Source organism: Melospiza melodia, chromosome 12 (assembly GCF_035770615.1).
Source record: "Melospiza melodia melodia isolate bMelMel2 chromosome 12, bMelMel2.pri, whole genome shotgun sequence".
Lineage (NCBI taxonomy): Eukaryota > Metazoa > Chordata > Aves > Passeriformes > Passerellidae > Melospiza > Melospiza melodia.
In genome coordinates, this window is record NC_086205.1 from 19,575,590 (window position 1) to 19,598,781 (window position 23,192).

The following is a 23,192-nucleotide window of genomic DNA, read 5'->3' on the forward strand; positions in this document are numbered from 1 at the left end:
CTGGGAAGAGAGCAGGGTGCTCAGTGCACGAGTGACCACCGGTGCTTCCCATCCCCACCGTTATCCCAGCTGAGAGCTGCCCATGGCAGCCTGGGACAGGGCGTGGCCCTGCCTGGCACCACAACCAGGGTGCCCAGGGCAGGATTTAATGCTATCACCGCACTTCCTCTTGTCCCTGCATCTGCCTGTGCCCCAAGCCCATGTGTGCCCAGCAGGCACAGGGCCTTGTGCCAAGGAGGTGACACGAGCCCAGGCCGCGGCCTTTGCACTCGGCAGAGATGTGGTGACACACACCTCCACACACCCTGCTAGGGCTGATCCCTGTCCAAAGTCCCTCCCACAGCTGTTGGATTTACAGACACTGCCAGCAGTGTTGGCCTGTCAGATCTCAGCATGCAGCTCCTGGCATCCCTCAGCCTCTGCCTCTGCGCAGGGCTTGGCACCGCTGTCATTCCAGGTGGGCACAAGGACGGGGCTGGGGCCCGGCTGGCTGCGGTGGGTGCCCAGGGAAGCAGGGTGTCAGCCAGGCTGGCCACAAGGAGGGCCTGGGGAGGGGAGCTGGGGCTGCCCAGCTGAACAAGAATCAATGGGGCTTTGTCACCCCTGCCCTTCTTGGGCACCACTTTTCCCCCAGATTTTCACTTGCTTCTGTGCTGGGGGCTGGTCTGGGGGAAGCGCCTGTATCCTCTTATCACCGCTCCCTACCATGGGTTTGGCTGTGTCTGGTTTTGCTGTTCCCCCTTGTTCCCTGCCCCAGGACCCTGGGGCCAGGCAGTCCGTGCAAGCCTGCACGGTCTCTCCCCACCCCAAACAGCCCCAAACCACCTGGTGCATGTGAGAGGAGGCCCCAGCATGGGAGTGCTCAGGGAACAAGTATCCCTGGGCTCTGGGTACCCCTCAGGGATGCCCCAGGGATGCAGGTGCTGTTGTGCTGGGACTGATGGGTGTTTGCACTGTCCCAGCGGAGGAGGAGAATCCATCCTTCTGGTACAAGCAGGCAGCTGCAGCCATTGATGCCTCCTTCAATATCCAGCCGAGGATACACAAAGCCAAAAACCTCATCATTTTCCTTGGGGATGGTGAGTCCAGCTGCACCCCAGCAAGCAGGCTGACGTGGCCAGTACTCTGCTGAGTGGGATGTGTGCAGGGCACCTGGTCCTGAGGGTGACCAGGACCCTCTCTCTGCCCAGGATTCGGGGTCTCCACCATCACAGCCACCCGCATCCTTAAGGGGCAGCAGAAGGGGAAGCTCGGCCCTGAGACCCCTCTTGCTCTGGATGCTTTCCCCTACATGGCTCTGTCTAAGGTAAATTCCAGCATGCTGGGAATGGGGCATTGTGATCCTGGGCATGGACCATGGTTATCCCATATGTGCAGCCCTGGCAGCCCAGGGCTGCACGTATGTTGATTTGGGATCCCTCCCCATCCCACATATGTTCATGTGTGAGTGAAGGAGTGTGGCAGGGGGTGCTGCTAGGACACCCTACTGGAGACCCTCCCCTATATCCTTGGCAGACCTACAATGTGGACAGACATGTCCCTGACAGTGCGGGGACAGGCACAGCCTATCTCTGTGGGGTGAAGGGCAACTACAAGACCATCGGGGTGAGCGCGGCCGCCCGCTACGGGGAGTGCAGCACCACATTTGGCAATGAGGTGATCTCAGTGATGGAGCGAGCCCGCAGAGCTGGTAAAGGGGGTTGCAGGACTGGGGGGAACCCTGGGGGAACAAGGGGTGCCACACTGGGGTCTTTCCCCTGCAGTGCGGATCCCATAGCTTGGTGGTGGGACCATGTGTTGCCCTCGGTGGGGCCTGATGAGCCGGGTTTGGCAGGGAAGGCAGTGGGCATCGTGACCACGACACGGGTGCAGCACGCATCACCCTCGGGAACCTACGCACACGTGGTGGACAGGAACTGGTACGCAGACGCCAGCATGCCCCAGGAGGCGCGGCAGCAGGGCTGCAAGGACATCGCCTGGCAGCTGGTCCACAACGTCGACATCAACGTGAGCGCCGCACGCAGGAGGAGAGCAGGGACAGACCCCTCTCAGGGCACCCCCGCTAACAACACTTTGTCCACTTTGTCCCCTCCAGGTGATCCTGGGTGGTGGTCGGAAATACATGACCCCCGCGGGGACACCGGACCCTGAGTACCCCGCCGACAGCAGCCAGAATGGGATACGCGAGGATGGCAACAACCTCATCGACATGTGGCTGCAGGCACGGCCGGTGCGTGACGTGTCAGGGACGCTCCTCTGCCCACTGGCCCTGGCACAGGGACAGGCACCCACTGACCCCCCGGGGGATCTGCCCACAGGGTGCCCGCTATGTCTGGAACAGGACAGAGATGCTGGCAGCTGCTGCCGACCCCAACGTGAATTATTTGATGGGTAACAAATGACCCCTGTGCCAGGACCCAAGAGGCGCTGGGACACTCAGGCACTGATGCTGTCCCCAACACATTCCCTCACAGGTCTCTTTGAACCCGTGGACACAAAGTACAACCTGGTGCGTAACACCACCCTGGACCCGTCTCTCACCGAGATGACAGAAGCAGCCATCACCGTCCTGAGCAGGAACCCCAATGGCTTCTACCTCTTTGTGGAAGATAAGTTGGGGCTCATGTCCCTGGGGCCAGTGTAGGGTAGGAGTAGGAGGTCCCCAGCCCATCGTGTGTGCCCATCTGCAGGTGGCAGAATCGACCGCGGCCACCACGAAGGTTCACCCCACAAGGCACTGACGGAGGCAGTGGAGTTTGACTGGGCCATCGAGCGGGCAGGCACCATGACAGACGAGGATGACACCCTCACCGTTGTCACCGCTGACCACTCGCATGTCTTCACCTTTGGGGGCTACACCCTGCGTGGCTCCTCCATCTTCGGTGGGGCTTTCCCCTGTCCTGGGTACTGCCAGTCCTGTGCCACCCTGACTGTGGCCAGAGGGGTGATATGGGTGTTCCTTGGATGATCCTCCTCCTTCTTCTTCTCCATTGCCCCTTCTCCAGGTCTGGCCCCTACGAAAGCCAGTGATGGGAAGAACTACACATCGATCCTCTATGGGAATGGGCCAGGATACCCTGGCCCTGACCGGCCCAACGTGGACCCAGAAACAGCCAGTGAGGACACAGAGGCCATGGCTTGGGTGGTGGGGTGGGGCTGGGGGCCATCATTGCCCCCCCTCACCTCCTTCTCTCCCCTCCACAGTGCACTTCGATTACCAGCCACAGGCAGCTGTGCCACTGGAGTCAGAGACCCATGGCGGTGAGGACGTGGCCATCCTGGCCAAGGGCCCCATGGCCCACCTCTTCCACGGGGTGCAGGAGCAGACCTATGTAGCCCATGCCATGGCCTACGCCGCCTGCATCGAGCCCTACACTGACTGCCGCCAGCGGAACTCCGGCCCCGGCATCCGCGGCAGCCCCCTGGCCCTGCTCCTGCCTGCCCTCCTTCTGCCCCTCTTCCGCTGATGCCGTGTCCCTAGGGCACCCCACGGGACACACTCACGTTCCCCTCCCTCCCCACGGTGTGGCACCTGCAGGCAGCTTTCTGAAGCATCGCTGCTCTGGACGCAGCAGCCATGGGGACATCGAATCCCGGGCAGTGGTGGGTTAAATAAACACGCAGTGTGACTCTGGTGGGACAGGCGTGTTCATGGAGTGGGGGTGCCTGTGCCATGTGGGCAGGGCTGGGGGTACTGCCCACTGCTCCCATCCCCTGGCCATGGCCCCTGGCAGCCACCCAGCATATCCAGCGCTTTATTGACCAGAAACAGCAGCGGAAAATACAGCAGTGTCCGTGTGCCTGCGCTCCCAGGCAGGCCGGCATCGCCCGGCCCGGCTGCGCCGCTGTGCCCCCCCGGGCAGGGCTGGTGCGTGGACAGGGGGCTGGCATGGGGAGGGCACCGTGCAGGGGAGGCTTTTGGCATGGGGCAGCCCCTTGGAGACAGTGAAGTCCTCCACCTGCCTTGACTGTAAGCTGCCTGGCTGCAGCTTTTCCTAGAATTTTGGGATTGAGTGTGTTTTTCACTCTGATGCTCTGGAAGTCATGACGGACACACTAATTTATTATTGTAGGGTCCACGGGAACAACAGGAGAGTGTGGGGTGATCCTTCAGGGCTGAGCTCTGTAGCCTGAGCTCAGGACCTGATCATGCAGCTGAGCCCAGCTCCTGGCCATTGGCCATGTGTTCCACAAGGCTCTCTCCTCATCCCTTTGGGCTACTGGCCCCACACAAGGTGACCCTCCTGCCCCAATAGCTGTTACATGTGAGGAGGACAGGGGCTCACCTGGGCAAAGGCGATGAAGAAGAGCTGGTTGTGTGTGTATTTCATGTGGTGCAGGGGGTGCTCAGGGCCATGCTCCCTCACCCACTTCTGGTAGGCCTGGCGAACAAGGGATGCCTGGATACCATGGCCTGGATACTCCCACAAACCCACCCCAAGCCCCCAGCAAGCAGCAATCAGGATCCTGACCACTCCTTGCTGCAGGTTGTAAGGAGGGTTTGGGGCATCTCCTCCCCTTCAACAGGGATGGCATAAGCAGCTGCCCATGGCTGTGACACCCAGGGTGGGGGGACACTCACCTAGTAGGCGAGTTTGAGCCCCCCCATGTCAGCGAAGAGAGCTCCCAGGGCCATTCCAAAGTGCTTGTTGGCCTGGCTCAGGCAGATCTTACCCGGCTCCAGCTGCTTCTCATTGCCCTCCATCTCCTTGGAGAGCTCGTGGATGGCATCGCGGAAGGGGGTGGAGAGGTGCTCGCTCAGCACCACCACGATGCGCCACAGCATGTAGTTGTGAAGGATCCTGGGACAGGGACAGGGGCGGCCCTCAGCATGTCCCCAGGCACAGGGACCGTGGGAGCATGTGCCAGGATGGGGACACCCCTGCTCGGGGACACCTCTGCTTGGGGACACCCCTGCTCGGGGACACAGGGGCCATGGCTGGTGGGGCACAGGGACAGGCCGGCACCACGTCCCTCCCTGAGGTGCCATGAGTCTGGTGACCTCTGGCGGGGGTGGCTCAGCAGGTGTCCAGGCACGACCAGGATGCTGTGGGGCTCACAACAGAGCCTTTCCCACAAGCTTTCCCAGATTTCCTGTGCCCAGCACGGCCTTCCCGCACCAGGAGGAGGGTGATGGTGGGAGGTTCCAGGCACAGCTGTCCTGTGTCCCCTGCCAGGCTGGGAAAGGTGCCAGGGGCACAGGGGATGCCAGCCCCCTCACCTGCTGGGTGTCACACGGATGAGGTTGGACACCTTGTGCATGTAGTCGTTGGCCAGCAGCACCACCTCCTCCTCCTCTGAGAAGCTGTCATGGAAGATGCGATCCAGCAAGCGCTTCCAATTGAGCTGCCAGGGGAGGCACTGTCAGGGGGGCATGGGGACCCCCACTCCATGCCACCCTGGAGGAGACCCCCTCCATCCTTTTCAGCCAGGGCCAGCAAGGAAGGGAAGCTCAGGGCCACCCCCCACTGTCCTGTGGCACCCCAGTCCCCAGCACTGCTGGCACTGGGTGCCCTCTCTCTGCCAGCCATGCTGGCTGCTGCTCCCTCTCTCCCTCTCCTGCAGTCCCCAGGGCACTGTTGTGCCCCCCTCACCTTCTCGCTCTCCTCGTCCTGCCCCAGGTAGAGGGTCCGTTCGGGCAGGGTCAGCCCATCCTGGTCGATCTGGGGCGAGAGATGGGCACTGGGTGAGCAGAGGGAGGGCCCTGTGCAGGCCCAGGCTCCCCTCGCCTTCCCCATATCACAGAATGGCCCCGGTGTCCCTGGAGCCAAGGATGGCAGTGTGCTGGAGCAGCCCCAGGAATGGGCACGTCCCTGCCTCAGTTTCCCTCCTGCTGGAGGCTGCTGGAGCTGCAGCAGGCAGCATGCAACAGGCTGGGAGTGCCGGGCACAGAGCAGGCCCCTGCTCCACGGCCTGACTGGCACATGGGTTGCCCCACAGCCTGCCCTATGCTGCCAGCACTCTCTGCCCCATCCCTGCTCCCTGGTGTCCCCCACCTGCCCATAGCCAGCCCCACTGCTGTGCTGCAGCCTGCATGGCGAGCTGCATGGACACCCTCGCTCTTCACACACAGCCCTGCCGGGCTGCAACCACAGGCACAGCCTCCAAGCCAAACACACACCTGAGCACACTTGCACCTACCTGCACACTCACACACACACACTCAAGCACACAGGTAACTCACCCCTCTGGACACACCTGTGGATGCTCACATGCCTGCACAGGCAACATCAATTTTACGCCTGGAGACAAAGACTCACAGTGGGGAAGACGTGGTGGTGCTGGCCCAGGGCCCCATGGCCCACCTGTTCCATGGGGTGCAGGAGCAGCACTACATCACCCACGCCATGGCCTACGCCGCCTGCCTCGAGCCCTATGCCACAGAGCCCGGGTGCAGAGCAGCCCGCAGGGCCTCCCATGGCCCACGGTGCTCGCCACAGCCCCTGCTGGCCCTCCTGGCCCTCTGCATGGCTGCCCTCACAGGGAGGGGCTGACAGGCTCTGGCTGAGTCCCACTGTGGGCAGGACCAAGGGATGCAATAAACACGGGTTGCTTGTCTCCATCTGCCCTGCAAAAGTTCTCAGTGGCTGTCACCTCCTGAGGTGCTGCTGCCCTGTGCCTGCCCCCCCAGCTGGCTGTGCCTCCTGGCTCTACCCTGGCACCAGCACTGCAGGCACTGGGGTGCGGGAGGTGATGAAATGCGGGTGAGGAGAGGCAATGTCCTGCCCAGCTTTGCCTGGTTGGAGCACTGTACACAAGGGTTGGTACATTCCTATCTAGGGCTGAGCAAGGAGCAGAGTTGTAGTCCACATCCATGGATTTATTGCCCATGAAAGCCTGGGAAGAGAGCAGGGTGCTCAGTGCACGAGTGACCACAGGTGCTTCCCATCCCCACCGTTATCCCACCTGAGAGCTGCCCATGGCAGCCTGGGACAGGGCGTGGCCCTGCCTGGCACCACAGCCAGGGTGCCCAGGGCAGGATTTAATGCTATCACCGCACTTCCTCTTGTCCCTGCATCTGCCTGTGCCCCAAGCCCATGTGTGCCCAGCAGGCACAGGGCCTTGTGCCAAGGAGGTGACACGAGCCCAGGCCGCGGCCTTTGCACTCGGCAGAGATGTGGTGACACACACCTCCACACACCCTGCTAGGGCTGATCCCTGTCCAAAGTCCCTCCCACAGCTGTTGGATTTACAGACACTGCCAGCAGTGTTGGCCTGTCAGATCTCAGCATGCAGCTCCTGGCATCCCTCAGCCTCTGCCTCTGCGCAGGGCTTGGCACCGCTGTCATTCCAGGTGGGCACAAGGACGGGGCTGGGGCCCGGCTGGCTGCGGTGGGTGCCCAGGGAAGCAGGGTGTCAGCCAGGCTGGCCACAAGGAGGGCCTGGGGAGAGGAGCTGGGGCTGCCCAGCTGAACAAGAATCAATGGGGCTTTGTCACCCCTGCCCTTCTTGGGCACCACTTTTCCCTCAGATTTTCACTTGCTTCTGTGCTGGGGGCTGGTCTGGGGGAAGCGCCTGTATCCTCTTATCACCACTCCCTACCATGGGTTTGGCTGTGTCTGGTTTTGCTGTTCCCCCTTGTTCCCTGCCCCAGGACCCTGGGGCCAGGCAGTCCGTGCAAGCCTGCACGGTCTCTCCCCACCCCAAACAGCCCCAAACCACCTGGTGCATGTGAGAGGAGGCCCCAGCATGGGAGTGCTCAGGGAACAAGTATCCCTGGGCTCTGGGTACCCCTCAGGGATGCCCCAGGGATGCAGGTGCTGTTGTGCTGGGACTGATGGGTGTTTGCACTGTCCCAGCGGAGGAGGAGAATCCATCCTTCTGGTACAAGCAGGCAGCTGCAGCCATCGAAGCCTCCTTAGAACTCCAGCCGAGGATACACAAAGCCAAAAACCTCATCATTTTCCTTGGGGATGGTGAGTCCAGCTGCACCCCAGCAAGCAGGCTGACGTGGCCAGTACTCTGCTGAGTGGGATGTGTGCAGGGCACCTGGTCCCAAGGGTGACCAGGACCCTCTCTCTGCCCAGGATTTGGGATCCCCACCATCACAGCCACCCGCATCCTCAAGGCACAGCAGCAAGGGAAGCTCGGCCCTGAGACCCCTCTTGCTCTGGATGCTTTCCCCTACGTGGCTCTGTCTAAGGTAAATTTCATCCTGCCGGGCATGGGGCATTGTGATCCTGGGCATGGGGCCAGGTTTTCCCAAGCATGGGGCTGCTGGCAGCCCAGAGCTGCACGTATGTTGTGTATGGGGTACCTCCCCATGCCACATGTATTTATGGGTGAGTGAAGGAGTGTGGCACAGGTTGCTGGGTGGACACCCCACTGTGGACTCCTGCCCTGAGTCCCTCTATCCTTGGCAGACCTACAATGTGGACAGGCAGGTCCCTGACAGTGCAGGGACAGCCACAGCCTATCTCTGCGGGGTGAAGGGCAACTACCAGACCATCGGGGTGAGCGCGGCCGCCCGCCACTCACAGTGCAGCACTACGTTCGGCAACGAGGTGATCTCAGTGATGGAGCGAGCCCGCAGAGCTGGTAACGGGGGATGCAGGGCTGGGGGGAGCCCTGGGGGAACAAGGGGTGCCACGCTGGGGGCTTCCCTCGGTGGTGGGGACTCTGTGTTGGGGTCCTTGGTGGGGCCTGATGAGCCGGGTTGGGCAGGGAAGGCAGTGGGCATCGTGACCACGACACGGGTGCAGCACGCATCACCCTCGGGAACCTACGCACACGTGGTGAACCGGGAGTGGTACGCAGACGCCAGCATGCCCCAGGAGGCGCGGCAGCAGGGCTGCAAGGACATCGCCTGGCAGCTGGTCCACAACGTCGACATCAACGTGAGCGCCGCACGCAGGAGGAGAGCAGGGACAGACCCCTCTCAGGGCACCCCCACTAACAACACTTTGTCCACCTCGTCCCCTCCAGGTGATCCTGGGTGGTGGTCGGAAATACATGACCCCCGCGGGGACACCGGACCCTGAGTACCCCGCCGACAGCAGCCAGAATGGGATACGCGAGGATGGCAACAACCTCATCGACATGTGGCTGCAGGCACGGCCGGTGCGTGACGTGTCAGGAACGCTCCTCTGCCCACTGGCCCTGGCACAGGGACAGGCACCCACTGACCCCCCGGGGGATCTGCCCACAGGGTGCCCGCTATGTCTGGAACAGGACAGAGATGCTGGCAGCTGCTGCCGACCCCAACGTGAATTATTTGATGGGTAACAAATGATCCCTGTGCCAGGACCCAAGAGGCGCTGGGACACTCAGGCACTGATGCTGTCCCCAACACATTCCCTCACAGGTCTCTTTGAACCCGTGGACACAAAGTACAACCTGGTGCGTAACACCACCCTGGACCCGTCTCTCACCGAGATGACAGAAGCAGCCATCACCGTCCTGAGCAGGAACCCCAATGGCTTCTACCTCTTTGTGGAAGATAAGTTTGGGGCTCATGTCCCTGGGGCCAGTTACAGGGGGCTGTAGGGTGGGGGGATATGAGTTGTGCGTGCTGCTGTTGGTCCCCAGCCCATCGTGTGTGCCCATCTGCAGGTGGCAGAATCGACCACGGCCACCATGATGGTGCAGCCCATAAGGCACTGACAGAAGCAGTGGAGTTTGACTGGGCCATCGAGCGGGCAGGCACCATGACAGACGAGGATGACACCCTCACTGTCATCACCGCTGACCACTCGCACGTCTTCGCTTTCGGGGGCTACACCCTGCGTGGCTCCTCCATCTTTGGTAGGGCCGTGCCCTGTCCTGGCTACTGCCAGTCCTGTGCCACCCTGACTGTGGCCAGAGGGGTGATATGGGTGTTCCTTGGATGATCCCCCTCCTTCTTCTCCTCCTCATCTTCCTCCTCCATTTCCCCTTCCCCAGCTCTGGGCCAAAAGAAAACTACTGATGGGAAGAACTACACATCGATCCTCTACGGGAATGGGCCAGGATATCCCAGCGGTATACGGCCTAACGTGGACCCAGAAACAGCCAGTGAGGACACAGAGGCCATGGCTTGGGTGGTGGGGTGGGGCTGGGGGCCATCATTGCCCTCCCTCACCTCCTTCTCTCCCCTCCACAGTGCAATATGAATACCTGCCACAGGCAGCTGTGCCACTGGGTTCAGAGACCCATGGCGGTGAGGACGTGGCCATCCTGGCCAAGGGCCCCATGGCCCACCTCTTCCACGGGGTGCAGGAGCAGACCTATGTAGCCCATGCCATGGCCTACGCCGCCTGCATCGAGCCCTACACTGACTGCCGCCAGCGGAACTCCGGCCCCGGCATCCGCGGCAGCCCCCTGGCCCTGCTCCTGCCTGCCCTCCTTCTGCCCCTCTTCCGCTGATGCCGTGTCCCTAGGGCACCCCACGGGACACACTCACGTTTCCCCTCCCTCCCCACGGTGTGGCACCTGCAGGCAGCTTTCTGAAGCATCGCTGCTCTGGACGCAGCAGCCATGGGGACATCGAATCCCGGGCAGTGGGGGGTTAAATAAACACGCAGTGTGACTCTGGTGGGACAGGCGTGTTCATGGAGTGGGGGTGCCTGTGCCATGTGGGCAGGGCTGGGGGTGCTGCCCACTGCTCCCATCCCCTGGCCATGGCCCCTGGCAGCCACCCAGCATATCCAGCGCTTTATTGACCAGAAACAGCAGCGGAAAATACAGCAGTGTCCGTGTGCCTGCGCTCCCAGGCAGGCCGGCATCGCCCGGCCCGGCTGCGCCGCTGTGCCCCCCCGGGCAGGGCTGGTGCGTGGACAGGGGGCTGGCATGGGGAGGGCACCGTGCAGGGGAGGCTTTTGGCATGGGGCAGCCCCTTGGAGACAGTGAAGTCCTCCACCTGCCTTGACTGATGCTGGGATGGAAGTGGTTGGCCTGGGTGAAGGGTTTGGGCTGGGTGGACACAAAAGGGGGTACAGGTGTGCCTGGGTGTGCCCTTGTTCCTCCATGGGTAATGAGGATCCCTCACTGCACAGGGCAGTGGATGGGAGGGGGATGGGCAGGAGGAAGCTGCCCAGCCCAATTGTCTCTGCTGCCTACAGCCCTATGGCAGCTGCCTGCCTTTGGGGTGACCCCCGTGACACCCGAGGGTGCCCCCTTTATCTGGAGAATCAGAAGGGAGATGGGAATTTGGGGAGTAGGCACAATGCGTCACTTGGGCAGGGGAGGGGATGGAGGGTCCCAGCCTGCTGAAGGGGATCAGCCTCACCACACCGAGCACTTGTGCACTGGGTTCATGGGTGAGTTCTTGGGGCAGTGGAAGACCCGTCCAAACTCCTCGAACTGTGAGACACTGCCCAGGACCCTGCCGGGAGAGGAGAGGACCTCAGAGCACCCCCTGCACTCCTGCCTCACACCCCACTCGCAGTACGTGCTCGCCCCAGCAGAACCCCACCCCTGCCCCAGGGATATCACCCAAAATCTGCTGGCACCAGCACTCCAAAGGGTGCTCGTCCCACTTTGCACAGCACTGACATCTGTGGGGAAGGCTGGCACCCACCATGCCCCCAGCCCCCCCATTTGGGAGCACCCAGTACCTGTAGTGCTCCGGGGCGTGCTTGTCTGTCAGCACCTGCAGGTAGATGGACTGGGATCTCCGCTTGATGCACCAGTTCTGCAGGGGACAAAAGTTCCATGGACAAACCACACGGGGCACCCTGGGTCCTGGCAACCACCAGGACACCGTGGCCCTTCTGGCTGCTAGGGACTGAGGGCAGTGATGCCCTGATTGAATTTGTTAGTGTAGGGTTTCCAAGGAGCCTGTGTACATGGTGGGCTGGGAGAGCATGGAGTCATGTCTGTTATTGTAGGGTCTCTGGGGGTGCTCCTTCAGGGCTGAGCTCTGTACCCTGAGCTCAGGACCTGCTGATGCAGCTGAGCCCAGCTCTTGGCCATTGGCCATGTGTTCCACAAGGCTCTCTGCCCATCCCTTTGGGCTACTGGCCCCACACAAGGTGACCCTCCTGCCCCAATAGCTGTTACATGTGAGGAGGACAGGGGCTCACCTGGGCAAAGGCGATGAAGAAGAGCTGGTCGTGTGTGTATTTCATGTGGTGCAGGGGGTGCTCAGGGCCATGCTCCCTCACCCACTTCTGGTAGGCCTGGAGAACAAGGGATGCCTGGATAGCATGGCCTGGATACTCCCACAAACCCACCCTGGACCCACCCCAAACCCCCAGCAAGCAGCAATCAGGATCCTGACCACCCCTTGCTGCAGGTTGTAAGGAGGGTTTGGAGCATCTCCTCCCCCTCAACAGGGATGGCAAAAGCAGCTCCCCATGGCTGTGACACCCAGGGTGGGGGGACACTCACGTAGTAGGCGAGTTTGAGCCCCCCCATGTCAGCGATGTTCTCCCCCAGTGTGTGTTTGCCATTCACCTGCCAAAGGAGAAGTGACAGCATCAACAGAGGTGTCCCCATCCCCATGCTGGCACCGAGGGGATGAGAACTCCCCAAATGCCCTGAGGAATTTCCAGGCTTAGGGTGATGAATTGCTGGTCTCAGGGCTGGGCAGGGCAGAGTCAGTTCTCCTGCAGGCACCCAGCCCTAAGCGATGGGGCAGCAGAGACCCCACCATGGGGCAGCTGTGCCCGGCTGGCCATCGCCTGGAAGGAGAGGGGGTCTCACCCTCTGGTTGTAGACAGTGAAGTTGTCGTAGAGGTTGACGATGCACTGCGCCTTCTTCAGGAACTTGCTGTACGACCGCTCCGTCCACCAGTGCACCAGGTTCCCGTGCCGGTCATACTGTCCCCCTGCCGAGGCAACCGCCACCTCCAGGAGTCCCAAGGGACCCAGGCGTCCTGCCTGGCTGCCCCAGCCCATCCTCACATCCGGGCAGGATACAGCAGGGACACTCACCCCAGTCATCGTAGCCATGGGTCAGCTCATGTCCAATAATGGTGCCAATCCCACCATAGTTCAGCGACCTGTTGGATGGGGAACAGAGGTGAGAGGGTGGAGAGCACCATGCTGGCAGAGATGGGGGTGACCCCATGACATGGCAACGCCCAGCCATCCCCCAGCCCCACACTCACTGCGGGAACTCGGGGTTGTAGAGCGTGGGCTGCAGGATGCCAGCAGGGAACACTGGGGACACAGGAGAACATTGCAGTTGGTGTCACCCTGCCCTGTACCCACCCACAGCATCACCCAGCACCACGGGACCCTGGGCCTTGTCCCCATCCCAGATCCTCCCCGCTCCCCCCGGGGGCAGATCAAGGGCAGACAGTGCTCACCCATCTGGTTCTTGTTGGGCAGGTAGTAGGCGTTCAGTGCCTGGGGAGGCAGCAGCCACCTGCAAGGAGAGACAGCAGTGCTGGGCTGCACAACACCGAGGCACATGGAAGTGCCATCCCTCTGCACTGCTGGGGAACAGGGGGGCACTCCTGGCATCCCTGTGCCCTTCTGCCTACAGCCTGTGGGCTGCATCCAGGCATGGGGACAGGGGACGCTGCTGGCACCATGCTGGGCCCCTCCATGTGCCCCCAGGACAAGGGGATACCCACGCGGACTTATCCACCTCCTGCCGGATCTTCTTCACCGAGAGCCTGATGCCAAAGGCGATGCTGTTGAGGATGTTCTTGAAGTAGGTCTTCTCATTCACCTCAAACTGGGGGGACACAGCCACATCAGGGGACATGCCAGCCCCAAGAGTGTGGAGGGCAGGCCTGTGGTGTCCTCCCACCCCTGTGAGCCTTGGTGACTGTGTGGAAGTGTCACAAGTGTGTTCTCATGTCCCATGCTGGGTGCCCACAGGGGCAGCTGCTTCTCTGCCAGCTCTGGGAGGTCCCTGGGCCACGCTGGCACCCCCAGTCCTTGCCAAGGATGGGGCTGAGCTCTGGGAGCTGCAATGTGGGGAAGGAAACACCATCCCAGACTCCAGGGACTGTATGGCACTGCCAGTGTGGGGCACCCTGCCAGCAGTGAGCACCAGGAGGGGGCTTGTTTTGTGGTGGCATCTCCACAGAGCCTGATGCAGATGTGGGGACCATCTTCCCCCACCATGTGCCCATGTCCTCACATGCTCCCAGGCTATCCCTTGCCTCATATTCCTTGTCGATGGCCTCTGGCTTCAGGAGGAAATCAGGGTACCCAATCATCACCATCATGTACCGGAGCTGTGGGCAAAATCAGTGGTGTATTCAGGCCCCTATCCCGTGTGCCTCTGTGCTGGTGATGGGGCCAAAGACACGAGTGCATGCTAGGGGCCACTACCTTGGCCCTGGCTGCTCTCCGTGTCTCCTCGTCCATCCAGTCCAGCTCATCCAGGCGCTGGTCGAGGATGTATTTTATGTCCTCCACCAGCTGCTGCACCTATGGTGGGTCACCATGGTGCTGGAATGGCATCCCCACCATCCACCACCGGCCAGACAGCCCTTGCTGGGGGCAGTGGGCACTCTGGCAAGGTGATGGGAGATTGGGGTGGCTTCTGCCCATAGGCAGCATCACCTACCTTGGCTTTGCTGGCAGAGGAGAAGTGCTCCTCAACGAAGAGAGCTCCCAGGGCCATTCCAAAGTGCTTGTTAGCCTGGCTCAGGCAGATCTTACCCGGCTCCAGCTGCTTCTCATTGCCCTCCATCTCCTTGGAGAGCTCGTGGATGGCATCGCGGAAGGGGGTGGAGAGGTGCTCGCTCAGCACCACCACGATGCGCCACAGCATGTAGTTGTGAAGGATCCTGGGACAGGGACAGGGGCGGCCCTCAGCATGTCCCCAGGCACAGGGACCGTGGGAGCATGTGCCAGGATGGGGACACCCCTGCTCGGGGACACCTCTGCTTGGGGACACCCCTGATCGGGGACACAGGGGCCATGGCTGGTGGGGCACAGGGACAGGCCGGCACCACGTCCCTCCCTGAGGTGCCATGAGTCTGGTGACCTCTGGCGGGGGTGGCTCAGCAGGTGTCCAGGCACGACCAGGATGCTGTGGGGCTCACAACAGAGCCTTTCCCACAAGCTTTCCCAGATTTCCTGTGCCCAGCACGGCCTTCCCGCACCAGGAGGAGGGTGATGGTGGGAGGTTCCAGGCACAGCTGTCCTGTGCCCCCTGCCAGGCTGGGAAAGGTGCCAGGGGCACAGGGGGTGCCAGCCCCCTCACCTGCTGGGTGTCACACGGATGAGGTTGGACACCTTGTGCATGTAGTCGTTGGCCAGCAGCACCACCTCCTCCTCCTCTGAGAAGCTGTCATGGAAGATGCGATCCAGCAAGCGCTTCCACTTGAGCTGCCAGGGCAGGCACTGTCAGGGGGGCATGGGGACCCCCACTCCATGCCACCCTGGAGGGGACGCCCTTCAGCCTTTCCAGCCTCCCACCAGAGGAGTGCATTATCCTCAGGTGGATTTAACTGGGACAGGTGGTGGGCATTGAGGGCATGGAGGAGGGGGACGGGCACAAGTGTGGGGCACAGGCAGATGGGGGCAGGCTGGCACCGGGGGCACTCACCGTGGGAGTGATGCGCTGCAGCTCGGCCAGGGTCACTTTGTGGTACATGCTGCCAACATCCCTGCGCACGTCGTCATACTCGGACACCGTGATCTACACAGGGTGGGCATGGCTGTCACCACCCCACTGCCCCCCTTGGGGTGACACAGGGATAGTGCCCTGGGCATCGCTAATGTGGGTACTGACCCATATCCTTCCCACTCCCTGCCCCAGGAACCCTCTGCTGCCAGAGGGACCCTGAGGGCTAGTCAGAAGGTGCCAAGGAACTGGGTTATCTGAGGAATGGGCACACACATTCCTCCATAGTCCAGACTAAGGTCCCTAAGACCTGTATGTGGAGCCTACAAGGGCCCAGAGTGGCCTCACAAGGAGTAGATGCTGGGCTGGACTGGTTGCCCTAAGGGCTGGGACTGAGGGTTCTCAGAATGTGGGACTGGGTGCCTGAAGCTCTGCCATGAGGTCGTCAAGAGGATGAGATCCCCAAGTTCTAGGTCTGAAGGTACCCAAGGGCTGGGAGAGGAAGTCCCCATGGAGGGATTGGAATGAGATTGCTTAGAAGCAGATATGGATGTCCCCCAAAATCTGTGACTGGGATGTCCAAGGGCTGGACAAGGGCACCCCAAGGCTCACGGCATGTATCCCTCTCACATTGGCGAGGTGCTGCTCCAGCTGCAGGATCTCCTGGGCTTTCTGCTCCACGTTCTCAGCCCCCAGGAGGGTGAGCAGTCGCTCCATGAACACTCGGTATGCGGCCAGGATCTGTTCAGAGGGAAGGGATGCTCAGGGCCACCCCCCACTGTCCTGTGGCACCCCAGTCCCCAGCACTGCTGGCACTGGGTGCCCTCTCTCTGCCAGCCATGCTGGATGCTGCTCCCTCTCCTGCTGTCCCCAGGGCACTGTTGTGTCCCCCTTACCTTCTCGCTCTCCTCGTCCTGCCCCAGGTAGAGGGTCCGTTCGGGCAGGGTCAGGCCGTCCTGGTCGATCTGGGGCGAGAGATGGGCACTGGGTGAGCAGAGGGAGGGCCCTGTGCAGGCCCAGGCTCCCCTCGCCTTCCCCATATCACAGAATGGCCCCGGTGTCCCTGGAGCCAAGGATGGCAGTGTGCTGGAGCAGCCCCAGGAATGGGCACGTCCCTGCCTCAGTTTCCCTCCTGCTGGAGGCTGCTGGAGCTGCAGCAGGCAGCATGCAACAGGCTGGGAGTGCCGGGCACAGAGCAGGCCCTTGCTCCACGGCCTGACTGGCACATGGGTTGCCCCACAGCCTGCCCTATGCTGCCAGCACTCTCTGCCCCATCCCTGCTCCCTGGTGTCCCCCACCTGCTCCATGGCCAGCCCCACTGCTGTGCTGCAGCCTGCATGGCGAGCTGCATGGACACCCTCGCTCTTCACACACAGCCCTGCTGGGCTGCAACCACAGGCACAGCCTCCAAGCCAAACACACACCTGAGCACACTTGCACCTACCTGCACACTCACACACACAAGCACACAGGTAACTCACCCCTCTGGACACACACCTATGGATGTTCACATGCCTACACAAGCAACGTCCATTTTTCTGTTTTACCCCTGCTCCATGCACGCACACACACACACGCACACACACACACACACACACACACACGCACTCTCTCCTTCTCTCTCTCTGGCTCAGCTCCCCCCAGCTCACTGCACCAGCCCCCCTCCCCTCACACAGCCACAGCACTGCCCGCGCACCCACGGGCACCTCCAGCCTTCCTCCCCATCTTCCTCATCCCCTCTGCCCCCTTTGCTTTCCTGGATGGGTGCTGAAACCTGCAGCCCCCACACACCCCCCAGCCCCCCATACACCCTGTCCACTCACACCCATCGCACACCACCGCAATCACACCCCCGATACCCCAAGCCCTGACCCTTAGCCCTGGCTGTCACACCCATCTCCCCCCTCACCCCGGTGTCCCACCCCGCGCACTCCCGGTCCCGCTCAGCCTCCCATCCTTTCCCTGTGACCGACGCTCCCTCTAGTGTTGCAGACGCGCGGCCGGAGCCGGCAGCGAGCCGCCCTGCCCCGCACACCCACTCACACTCACATCCCACAGCCCCACTACCTCACAGGGAACAGGGCGGCTCGGCTCCACCGCTGCGTCCCCCCACTGCCCTCGCCATCACCACCACCTCGTCCCCACCACGCCCACCCGTGCTCACCCTTTCCCGGCTATGCCCACCTCCGTGCCCATCACCGAGCCCACCACGGCATCCCTGCTGTGCCACTGCTGTGCTCCCTCCATGCCCACCACTGCATCCCCACACCCACCAGGAGACCTGGCTAGCCAGACAAAGCCCACCTGTACTCTGGTGGCACCTCAGGGTGAGTGACGTGGTCTGGCAGAGATGGGAAAGACTGAGAAAGCCATGGGAAAATGCCCTGGCACAGTGCTGGGGGATTGGTGGGCATCCCCCTGCCACTGTCTGGGGCTTGTCCCTGTGCACAAGTGGCAGCCACAATGCCAAGGTGAGGGCTTGGCTGCCAGCACTCTGCAGACCCTGGTGCCCTCTGGGCTGTCCTCAGCACCCAGGCAGGTGGCACTGCCTCACTCCATGCACGCCTCTGCCCATGTCCTCAGCCCTGTCCTGGAGGTGCCCCTGACACAGGGGTCCCATGCTGGAAAGACAGGAGGGTCCCCAGGGACAGGAGGGGTCCCCAACCCAGCCACCTGCTGCAGCCAAGCCCAGCCCCTGCGCAGGTGCCTCTGCAGCAAGGACAGTGACACCGCCAGGTGTCAGCGGCACTGCTGGGTGCCCGGGGCAGGGGCAGCCCCAGGGGCACGGTGCCCTCACCCGAATGACGTAGCGGGAGGTGTTCCTCTCGTCCAGGCTGACGGTGAGGGAGAAGAGCACGGCAGCACTGTAGACGCCCTGTGTCTTGTAGAGCAGCTCGTTGATGTCCCTGCGCTCCGGAGGGGCGTCCCAGCCACCGCACTCCCCGATGACCTCCAGCATGGGCCGGGGCCCGAGCCGATCGATCTCGGCCCGGTCCAGGCACGAGCGGAAGAACTCCTTGACCTTCCTCTCTGCCGAGGCGCGGGCCCGGCGCCGCACGGGCCGGCTCAGCAGCGCCCGCAGCTTGGCCTCGTTCTGCTCGGCGATGGCCCCGATGGTGCCGTACACCAGCTTGTCCTCGGGGATGCCGTGCCGCCGGAGCCAGCCGCCACAGGCGAACGAGTAGAAGTCCTGGCAGGGGTCGATGGTAGCATCCATGTTGGCACTTAGGAAGCGGGATGCCCGCAGGAAGGCCTTCTTCTCCTGGCACCCCTCCAGGCAGTAGCTGTCCCCTTCGGTCGCCAGGTACTTGAGGACCAACATGCACGTCAAGATGACGCAGAGCCCCGCAGCGAAGACCAGCCCTGAGAGCAGGCAGACCTCCCGGCGGCTCCAGCGGGGCAGCCCCCCACGGCGCTTCTTGGCACCTGCGCCCAGCTGGAGCGCGAAGCCGTTGGGCAGCGTCCCGCTCTGGTACTTGCTCACGTACTTCACCTCCTGAAACTCATCGTAGTGCGCTGTCAGCGAGTAGGTCTTCTCCATGGCCGGGGATGGGGCTCCCCGCCAGCAGCGCTGGTGCAGGGGCTCAGGGCAGGCGGAGGGCAGGCTCAGGCAGCCCGCAGTTCATGCCGGAGCCGTGCCTGCCACGGGGAACTGGCGATGTCCGGGTGAGTAAGGAAGCTCCTGGAAAAGGCAGAGGAGATGGATGGGGGGGGGGGGGATTGGGAGGAGCAAGGGTGGGGGGGTTACTTCTTGTCGTCATTGCTGCCTGTATATCCATCCCCATGTGTGCCCCACTGCTGGCACTGAGATTGTCCATAGCGCCAGGAACTTGGTGGCACCTCTACCCATGTCTGTCCCCTCTGCCAGTTCCTTTGGTGACAGGGCAGGTCATCTGCATGCAGGACACCTGCATGATGGCAGATTTCAGTCTCTGGCACAGCTAATCTCAGACCCTCCACACCCACACAGTGCTCCAGCCAGAGTACCCATGCTGGGTGGATGTCCAAGGTGTTCCATGAACCCAAACTCAGCACCATGAGAACCCTTCGCAACAAGGGGGAGCAGAAGGCTGCCAGTCTCTCTGGGTGGGGTATGGATGGGGTGAGCAGACTGGGGAAGAGGGGCTTTGGGGAGATTTGTGAGGGGAGCTGTGGGCTGGGCCAGGTTGAGTGGCCCCACACTGGGTTGCATGGGTGGTGCTGCGCCATGGCGGGCGGTGTTGCATTGTGCTGTGTGGGGTGGTGCTGCGCCGTGTTGCATTGCATTGTGTCAAATTGTGGAGCAGTGCGTGATGTGTGAACAAAGTTAATTCCAGTCTGGGGGGAACCCTGCACCCCGTGGACGCAGCACAGCATTCCCCCACAATCATCGCCACCATCCACCCAACCCCTCTCCACTGGGAGGTGCACGACAGGCAGGGGTGTCTGTCAGGGTGACACGCTGGGAGGAGGGGTCTGCCCATGGGGAAAGGAGGGTAGGGACATAGATGAGTGTGAGGAGAGGTCTTCAAAGGGACACCCTGCTTCTTGCTAGGTGAAGAATGGTATCCGGATTTGCAGGTGGGGGAGGACAAAAAGCCGCTCGGGATGTGGCCGGCATCCCCACAGCGGGGCTGCCCCGTGCCCCGTCCTTCCGCAACTTGGGCAAAGTTGTGCCCCGGCGCAGCAGCCCGGCAGTGCCCGTGCCAGGGAGCTGCTGCCGTCGGAAAGTTAGCGGGGCCGGCAGCCGGCACGGCAAAGCGTGGGGGGGCAGGGGGCTGCCCGGGAAGCTCGAGGGATGCTGCTCAGTGCGCTGCCCGAGATGCTCAGGGGATGCTCGGGGGTTCCCGGGGGATGCTGCCCGCGATGCTCGGAGGATGCCGCCTGCCCAGGATGTTCGGGAAGGTGATGCCGGGATGGCAGGGAAATGCTCGGGGGGGTGCTAGGGAGATGCCGGTCGGGATGATGCCTTTGGTGCTCGGGGCCATGCTCGAGGGTTGCTCGAGGGATGCTCGGGAAGTGCTCCCCGGGATGATTCCCGGGATATTCGGGGGATTCTCGGGGACTGCTCCCCGGGCTGCTCGTGGGGTGCTCACCGAGGTACTCGAGGGATGCTGGGGGGATGATCTTCGTTCTGCTGCCCGGGAGTACGCGGGTGCTCGGGGATCGCTCGTGGTTTGCTCACCGAGATACTTGGAGGATGCTCCCGGGATGCCGTGGCGACGCTGCCGGGATGCTCGGGGACGCCGTCCGGGATGCTCGGGGGGCCCTGGGGGTGCTCAGCGGCTCTCTCAAGGGGTGTCAGGAGGCTGCCGGGGGCTGGCCAGCCCCGCGCCACCCGTCCGGCTGCGCGCCCCGCGCTCCGCTCCGCGCCCCGCGCCGCGGCTGGCGGAGCGGCGGGGCCGGAGGGAGGCGGCGGGGCGGGGAGGGGGTGGTGTCTCCAGCCCGGCTCTCCCGCAGGCCAGGCTCCATTAACGAGATTATTATGCAAAAGAAGCAGCCCTGTGCCACCCGCCAGCCTTACCTCATCCTCGCCGGCGGGGAGGTAGGGCAGGGGTGTCCCTGGGCCCCTTTACCCCGGGGGGGGGGGCTGGCACAGGGCTGGCAGTGCCAGTCCGCCTGGCACTCCCCGTGCGGGGACCGTGCCGTCACCCCCGGCAGCCGGATCCCCGAGGGGCACGAGTGGGCACAGCCGACGGCCTGTGCCAGAGGCATCCTGGCACCCCCTCCCTGCCCGGGCACCCCGGGGGCCCAGCCCGGCCCGGCCCTGTTCTGCCACAGTGGGTGCAGGGGGACAGGACTGCGGGTGGGCAGGAGACAGAGCCTGAAAGGCTCTGGGTGAGATGGCGGGCACGGGGGTGGCAGGGGTGGCACGAGGAGGAAGCCGTGCATTGAGCACACAGGCAAAGGTCCGGGAATATTAAACTGCATTGCAGATAAATCCCCAACATAAATATCGTGAGCTGCTCTGCCACGGGGGGGCCCAGCAAGGAGATTTATAGCCCAGCGATTCCCACGGTGGCCCCCTGCAGTGCCTGGGTACTCTGGCCCCCTGTGGCCACCCTGCCTGTCATGCTCAGGGGTGCCCTGCTACCCTCACCCTCCTGTGGCAGTGCATCCCTGGGTGCTCAGAGGGGGCTCTGGGTCTCCTGGGTGCTGGGGAGGGACAGCATGTGCTGTGCTGTGGCATGGGGCCCTGCTTGTCATGGCACAGGTGGCTCAGTGATGTGGGACTTGCTCTCTCGTCCTGTGGGTGCTGTGGGCTGGCCCCAGGCACAGCTCTCGGTGCCTGGGGCTGCTGAGGCTGCTCTGTCTGTGCTGGGCTGCTGGGCATGGCCCGGGCACAGCACCTTCCGCAGCAGCCAGGCCCAGCATCACCTGCACAGGCAGTGGCACACATGTACATCACGTGTACACCCACACACACTGACATGCACCAGCACAGACACACACTCTGTGCCTTCACACACGCTCTCACACTCAAGCACTCACTGCCTTCCACGTGTACCCTGGCACACTAAACTAAAGCTCAGGTGTTGCAGCTCAGCTTTCATGGGGCACACACCAAAGCAGAGAGAATCATGAGTCCCACAAGAGAGGCACCTCAGGCTCAGGCACCCTAAGCAGCCAGGTATCACCAACCCCAGTGGGATGCAAGAGCACCCCATCAGGCTGGGCACAGGGAATCCACCCTGCTGTTCATGAGGGAGATAGGAGCATGGAACTCCCCATGCCTGCACTTACCCAGCCCTGAGATGTGCTTGGTGCCTTGGTTGGAGCATGATGGATGCACGTGGGGGCGGGGAGGGCCTGGTGTTATTAACAGCCCTGGGTATTGCTCCAACAGGGCTGTAAAAATTAAAGGCGTGTGGATATAAAATAATGGATAAATCTGAGCTGGCCGCAGAGCGCTGTGGTGTCCCGCAGGTGTTGGCATCTCAAAAAGCCAGGGTACAGCAGGTGTGGGGTGGGCACCTGTGGGTAAATATGGGGCATCAGGCAGTGCCTGCACCCTGACTGTCCCTAAAAAGGTCCACTGAGTGCCCTGAGAGGATGTGCAGGCAGTGCCAACCTGTGGAACTGGCACTGCAAGGCAAGCAGCTGCTGCTGGAGCTGGAATGGAAGAAAAGAATTTACCCCTTTGCAGACTGGCCTGGGGGACAGGGCACCTGCTTCTGGATGCCAAGCGCTGCCCAGCCCACACACACCCAACAGCAGGATCCGTGCCATGGGGTCAACACACCCAGAGATCACCAGGTGGGTGTGAGCATCCCGTGGCCCGGCGCTCATCATCACCAGCCCGCCAGCCCCGCTCCGCCCTGCCCATCCCGCGGGCCACCCCGCCGGCATCCTCATTTTCCCCAAGATTAGCCGCGGCGCGGGAGCCTCCGCGCATCGCCAGCAGGTGACAAATAAGATTTTTCCACTCTCCCGAGCACCCGGCATGGGTCTGTCATTGAAAATGCAAAGCAGCGCGGTGCCAACCTCCGCCACCCGCTCTCACCTCTGTCAGCCCCTCAGCGCTGAGCACCCAGCCAGATGAACCCCCCCACCATCACCTCCAGAGCCCCGCTGTGCTCCCTCGGCAGCGCTGGGGCGCAGGGATGGTGCCCTCACGCCCAATAAAGCAGGGCAGGTTCCCGGGGGTTTCTTAGAGGGATGCTAGCTTGGGAGTGTCAGCCTGGGTGGGCAATACGGCCTTTTGGTGCACCCACAGGCTGGCGGAGGTTTGCACCAGTGAGGGGCTGTCCCTTATAGG

General features: G+C 62.5%; 4 protein-coding genes across 5 annotated transcripts; 2 read left to right on the forward strand and 2 right to left on the reverse strand.

Annotated features, from left to right (window-relative positions):
- Window positions 1-5: 5 nt before the first annotated feature.
- Window positions 6-3,591, forward strand: LOC134423765 (intestinal-type alkaline phosphatase-like). The gene is made up of 11 exons (XM_063167124.1): window positions 6-457; window positions 963-1,079; window positions 1,191-1,306; window positions 1,516-1,690; window positions 1,835-2,007; window positions 2,096-2,230; window positions 2,319-2,391; window positions 2,475-2,607; window positions 2,689-2,882; window positions 3,006-3,116; window positions 3,205-3,591. The coding sequence occupies exons 1-11, from the start codon at window positions 394-396 to the stop codon at window positions 3,465-3,467; spliced, it is 1,554 nt and encodes a 517-aa protein (XP_063023194.1). The 5' UTR covers window positions 6-393; the 3' UTR covers window positions 3,468-3,591.
- A 991-nt stretch (window positions 3,592-4,582) lies between these two features.
- On the reverse strand, window positions 4,583-6,004 carry LOC134423966 (endothelin-converting enzyme-like 1). Its single transcript, XM_063167535.1, has 4 exons — window positions 5,997-6,004; window positions 5,595-5,682; window positions 5,222-5,346; window positions 4,583-4,802 (listed from the first exon to the last, which is right to left on the reverse strand). Exons 1-4 carry the CDS (start codon window positions 6,002-6,004, stop codon window positions 4,583-4,585), a joined length of 441 nt encoding a protein of 146 aa, XP_063023605.1.
- Window positions 6,005-6,108: 104 nt separating this feature from the next.
- On the forward strand, window positions 6,109-10,344 carry LOC134423967 (intestinal-type alkaline phosphatase-like). The gene is made up of 11 exons (XM_063167536.1): window positions 6,109-7,294; window positions 7,800-7,916; window positions 8,028-8,143; window positions 8,364-8,538; window positions 8,665-8,837; window positions 8,926-9,060; window positions 9,149-9,221; window positions 9,305-9,437; window positions 9,551-9,744; window positions 9,883-9,993; window positions 10,082-10,344. The coding sequence occupies exons 1-11, from the start codon at window positions 7,231-7,233 to the stop codon at window positions 10,342-10,344; spliced, it is 1,554 nt and encodes a 517-aa protein (XP_063023606.1). The 5' UTR covers window positions 6,109-7,230.
- A 169-nt stretch (window positions 10,345-10,513) lies between these two features.
- On the reverse strand, window positions 10,514-20,777 carry LOC134423763 (endothelin-converting enzyme-like 1). Of its 2 annotated transcripts, none has more exons than XM_063167122.1 (18): window positions 20,619-20,777; window positions 18,252-19,136; window positions 16,351-16,419; window positions 16,085-16,195; window positions 15,437-15,529; window positions 15,092-15,216; window positions 14,450-14,672; window positions 14,212-14,310; window positions 14,040-14,114; window positions 13,503-13,606; window positions 13,233-13,291; window positions 13,032-13,083; window positions 12,856-12,923; window positions 12,625-12,749; window positions 12,310-12,375; window positions 12,003-12,098; window positions 11,535-11,611; window positions 10,514-11,302 (listed from the first exon to the last, which is right to left on the reverse strand). In XM_063167122.1, the coding sequence occupies exons 2-18, from the start codon at window positions 18,993-18,995 to the stop codon at window positions 11,203-11,205; spliced, it is 2,286 nt and encodes a 761-aa protein (XP_063023192.1). In that variant the 5' UTR covers window positions 18,996-19,136; window positions 20,619-20,777; the 3' UTR covers window positions 10,514-11,202. The 2 variants fall into 2 exon arrangements, with proteins under 2 accessions (XP_063023192.1, XP_063023191.1); XM_063167121.1 differs by having other exon boundaries at window positions 20,530-20,777.
- Window positions 20,778-23,192: the final 2,415 nt, after the last annotated feature.

Bases quoted from the DNA above. Each gene is read 5' to 3' on its own strand.
- LOC134423765 (XM_063167124.1), top strand. From the start codon at position 394: ATGCAGCTCCTGGCATCCCTCAGCCTCTGCCTCTGCGCAGGGCTTGGC. The intron at 2,392-2,474 runs GTAACAAATGAC...ATTCCCTCACAG, and splicing joins CAACGTGAATTATTTGATGG to GTCTCTTTGAACCCGTGGAC. The intron at 3,117-3,204 runs GTGAGGACACAG...TCCCCTCCACAG, and splicing joins CGTGGACCCAGAAACAGCCA to TGCACTTCGATTACCAGCCA.
- LOC134423966 (XM_063167535.1), bottom strand. The intron at 5,347-5,594 runs GTGAGGGGGGCA...CTCCCCTGGCAG, and splicing joins AGGACGAGGAGAGCGAGAAG to CTCAATTGGAAGCGCTTGCT. The intron at 4,803-5,221 runs GTGAGGGGGCTG...TCCCTGTCCCAG, and splicing joins ATCCGTGTGACACCCAGCAG to GATCCTTCACAACTACATGC.
- LOC134423967 (XM_063167536.1), top strand. From the start codon at position 7,231: ATGCAGCTCCTGGCATCCCTCAGCCTCTGCCTCTGCGCAGGGCTTGGC. The intron at 7,917-8,027 runs GTGAGTCCAGCT...CTCTCTGCCCAG, and splicing joins CATCATTTTCCTTGGGGATG to GATTTGGGATCCCCACCATC. The intron at 8,838-8,925 runs GTGAGCGCCGCA...CGTCCCCTCCAG, and splicing joins TCCACAACGTCGACATCAAC to GTGATCCTGGGTGGTGGTCG.
- LOC134423763 (XM_063167122.1), bottom strand. From the start codon at position 18,995: ATGGAGAAGACCTACTCGCTGACAGCGCACTACGATGAGTTTCAGGAG. The intron at 15,530-16,084 runs GTGAGAGGGATA...CACCCTGTGTAG, and splicing joins TGGAGCAGCACCTCGCCAAT to ATCACGGTGTCCGAGTATGA. The intron at 14,311-14,449 runs GTAGGTGATGCT...GACCCACCATAG, and splicing joins CCTCTGCCAGCAAAGCCAAG to GTGCAGCAGCTGGTGGAGGA.